The sequence below is a fragment of the Pholcus phalangioides genome, unplaced genomic scaffold (genome assembly GCF_987345545.1).
Source record: "Pholcus phalangioides strain wild (caught in Gottingen) unplaced genomic scaffold, Ppha-v1.0 ptg000021l_1, whole genome shotgun sequence".
NCBI lineage: Eukaryota > Metazoa > Arthropoda > Arachnida > Araneae > Pholcidae > Pholcus > Pholcus phalangioides.
In genome coordinates, this window is record NW_028301614.1 from 925,306 (window position 1) to 928,000 (window position 2,695).

The window sequence follows — 2,695 nt, forward strand, 5'->3', positions numbered from 1 at the left end:
CCAGTACCTTAATATCCTAGACACCTCTCTAGCTGGACAGATTTTAATGGAACTATAATATGTCTAAGTTAGATAGGTTTTACCTTACTTGTGCAGAGGGAAAGGATAATCTCCTGGAATGTCCAGACTGGTCAGTTTTATTAAGTGTCTCACACTAAAAGAACGCGTGTTTTGAATACAGAAGATCTTTTTGTCTTTAGTGTATTTTCTATTAGCAGAATCTTTTACTTTACATGAAATGATTCAAGGACCTTCAGAAAAAGAAGTGGAAATACCTCTGAAAGAAGATGCCGAGGTGTGGATGGGAGTTAATCGGGTTCGAGTGACAGTAATTCTGATGATGATGATGGGTGCTAAAACCAGCTCACGACGCTTGTCATTTTTTCAATTCTATCCTTAATCCCTTGTCAATTTAACCTCCCTCTTCGATGACAAATTATATTGTATATACAATATGCAGTCGAATCCCGTTGTACCGAACTCTAAGAGACCGGAGAAATCACTTCGTTAAAACGGAATTTCGTTATATAGGAATCCCGGGTTTTCGCATTGCTCCTATGTAAACTTATCTGGGAGATTAGAAAAGTGTTCGTTAAAATAACATTTTCGCTATAATGATATTCGTTAAAACGGGATTCGACTGTATATGTGTATGTTTTTGTACTGTTATTATTTTCTTTTTGTACTTTTCCCCTCTTTTGTGTTTCTCATTTTATGCTAGATGTTTCAAGTATTTAATCTATATATCCTTTTTTGTATTTTTGTATTTATTTTGTATTATTTTGTATTTTTTAAACTTTTTTCATTTTTTGTGTGTTATAATATTTTGCGTACATGAAATTCTATGTACGTACATTTGATTGTGTTTAATAAAGTTTTCTCTGCCACGGTGTCGCCTCTTGACAGGGGCAATGGCCAAAATTGGCTAAAGCCGATAGAGCCTAGCCGTGTTTCGGTTTGAAAGAAAGAAAACTCACGACGCTGCGTCCAACCATATCAATGGTAATTTTTGTTAGCTTAATCCGTATTCATTAGCCGAGGTAGTAAAATCACAAAAAAAAAATATTCGTTAGCCGAAAAATTCATAAGGTAAGGCACTCGTTATCCGAAACATCACTGCATTTATATAACTCTTGTTTTGACTGATAAATTTAAATCATACTCTCTGACCCGATTATTTATTATCATTTTAAAGACGGCCTTGATCAGGTCATTGAGGAAAAAAGTAAACTGATAAGGAGCTCGTGATGTGTGAGAAATGATTTGAGTTCGTAAGTCGTTGGTTGAAGAGAAAAATCCCGTTGTAAAGGATGTTTGTGCTGTATAGCTTAGCCTAACTTTGTAATTCGTTCTTCAATTAAGCAGCTTAATTTTCAACGGGAAATGGCGTTTTACGAATCAGGGGACTTACATGGTCACGGTAGTTATTACGGCAACTATGCTTTCCGCTGGAAACTCAGAGACTTCAGCCTCATCGACTCGACACCCGGACGTCCGTTTACAAGCCGTACTTTCCCGCACAAGGAAAGGGACTTCAACTTGAGCATGAACTGGTGTTTGATCATCATCCCCGTAGGCGAACGCGATGCAGACCAGAATTACGTGTCCTGTTACATGACGTGTCCGAACCTTCCGCAAAACGGTATCAACATGAAGTTCTCGATGTACCTACGGAATAGCGAGAACTCGACCATCTCCAGTCACGACGAGGGCTGGTTCGTCCCGGTCGCCGGAACACGTTATGGATTGGCGAAGATGTGTCCCAGAAACTCCTTGCTGGAACAACTGCCGGACGACGTGTTGACAGTTGCCATTGAAATCTCTTTCGCCGTGACGTTGATTGTAAAAACTGATTTCCACGAGGAATACCCGGAGATGAATCCGTCTGCCACGATTGCCCGTGACTTTTCGCGTTTGCTCGACACCCATAAATGCAGCGATCTGAAAATAATATTCGGCGGTGCTGAAGTTCCTGCACACAAAGTCATGCTGGCATCCCGCTCATCGATTTTCGAGGACATGTTCAGTCACGACACCGCCGAGAACAAGAACGGGTGTTTAAAGATGACGGATGTGCGACTGGAACTCGGGAAGTCCTTCCTACAATACATATACACTGGTCATATAAGTCAGCTCACCAACGATATGGCTATGGAACTGCTGCAGATCTCCGAAAAGTACAAGATGGAAGACATGAAGCTGTATTGCTCGAATTTCCTGATCGCCAACCTCAACGAACATAACGTGGCGAAGGTTCTGCACAACGCTGACCTGCACAACGCTCCGAAGCTGAGGAGCAAAGCTATTGAATACTTCTGCCGCAACAAGTCGGCTTTCGATTTCGAGAAGTATCAGGAATTACTGGAACAACGACCGAGGATATTGTCCGACATTCTCAGAAGGGTGCCACCTCATCGATTACCATGACTCTTCTACGGAAATCATTCGTGTTGATCTTAAATAGAAACGTTCCCTTCAATAATGCTTCAATAAATATCATTTCACGCCTCTAAAAGGGGGAATGATCTCAGAATATATATACTGAATCACCTGTATACAGAATATTCATAAGAGAATGATAATTTTGGCTCATTTTTCGTTGGCCGTTATTATACCTTGTGTATTAGTTACTTAGAATGCGATTCACCGTACGGGGGGTCAGGGCTGCAACTAGATGCTTGGTCATCCGGGGCAA

At 40.9% G+C, this 2,695-nt stretch overlaps 1 protein-coding gene across 1 annotated transcript; it reads left to right on the top strand.

The window, feature by feature from the left end:
- Positions 1-1,383: 1,383 nt before the first annotated feature.
- On the top strand, positions 1,384-2,427 carry LOC149070473 (speckle-type POZ protein-like). The gene has a single exon (XM_089248872.1). It carries the CDS (start codon positions 1,384-1,386, stop codon positions 2,425-2,427), a length of 1,044 nt encoding a protein of 347 aa, XP_089104998.1.
- Positions 2,428-2,695: the final 268 nt, after the last annotated feature.

What these genes read in the sequence shown, in the direction of transcription:
- LOC149070473 (XM_089248872.1), top strand. Translation starts at nt 1,384, where the DNA reads ATGGCGTTTTACGAATCAGGGGACTTACATGGTCACGGTAGTTATTAC.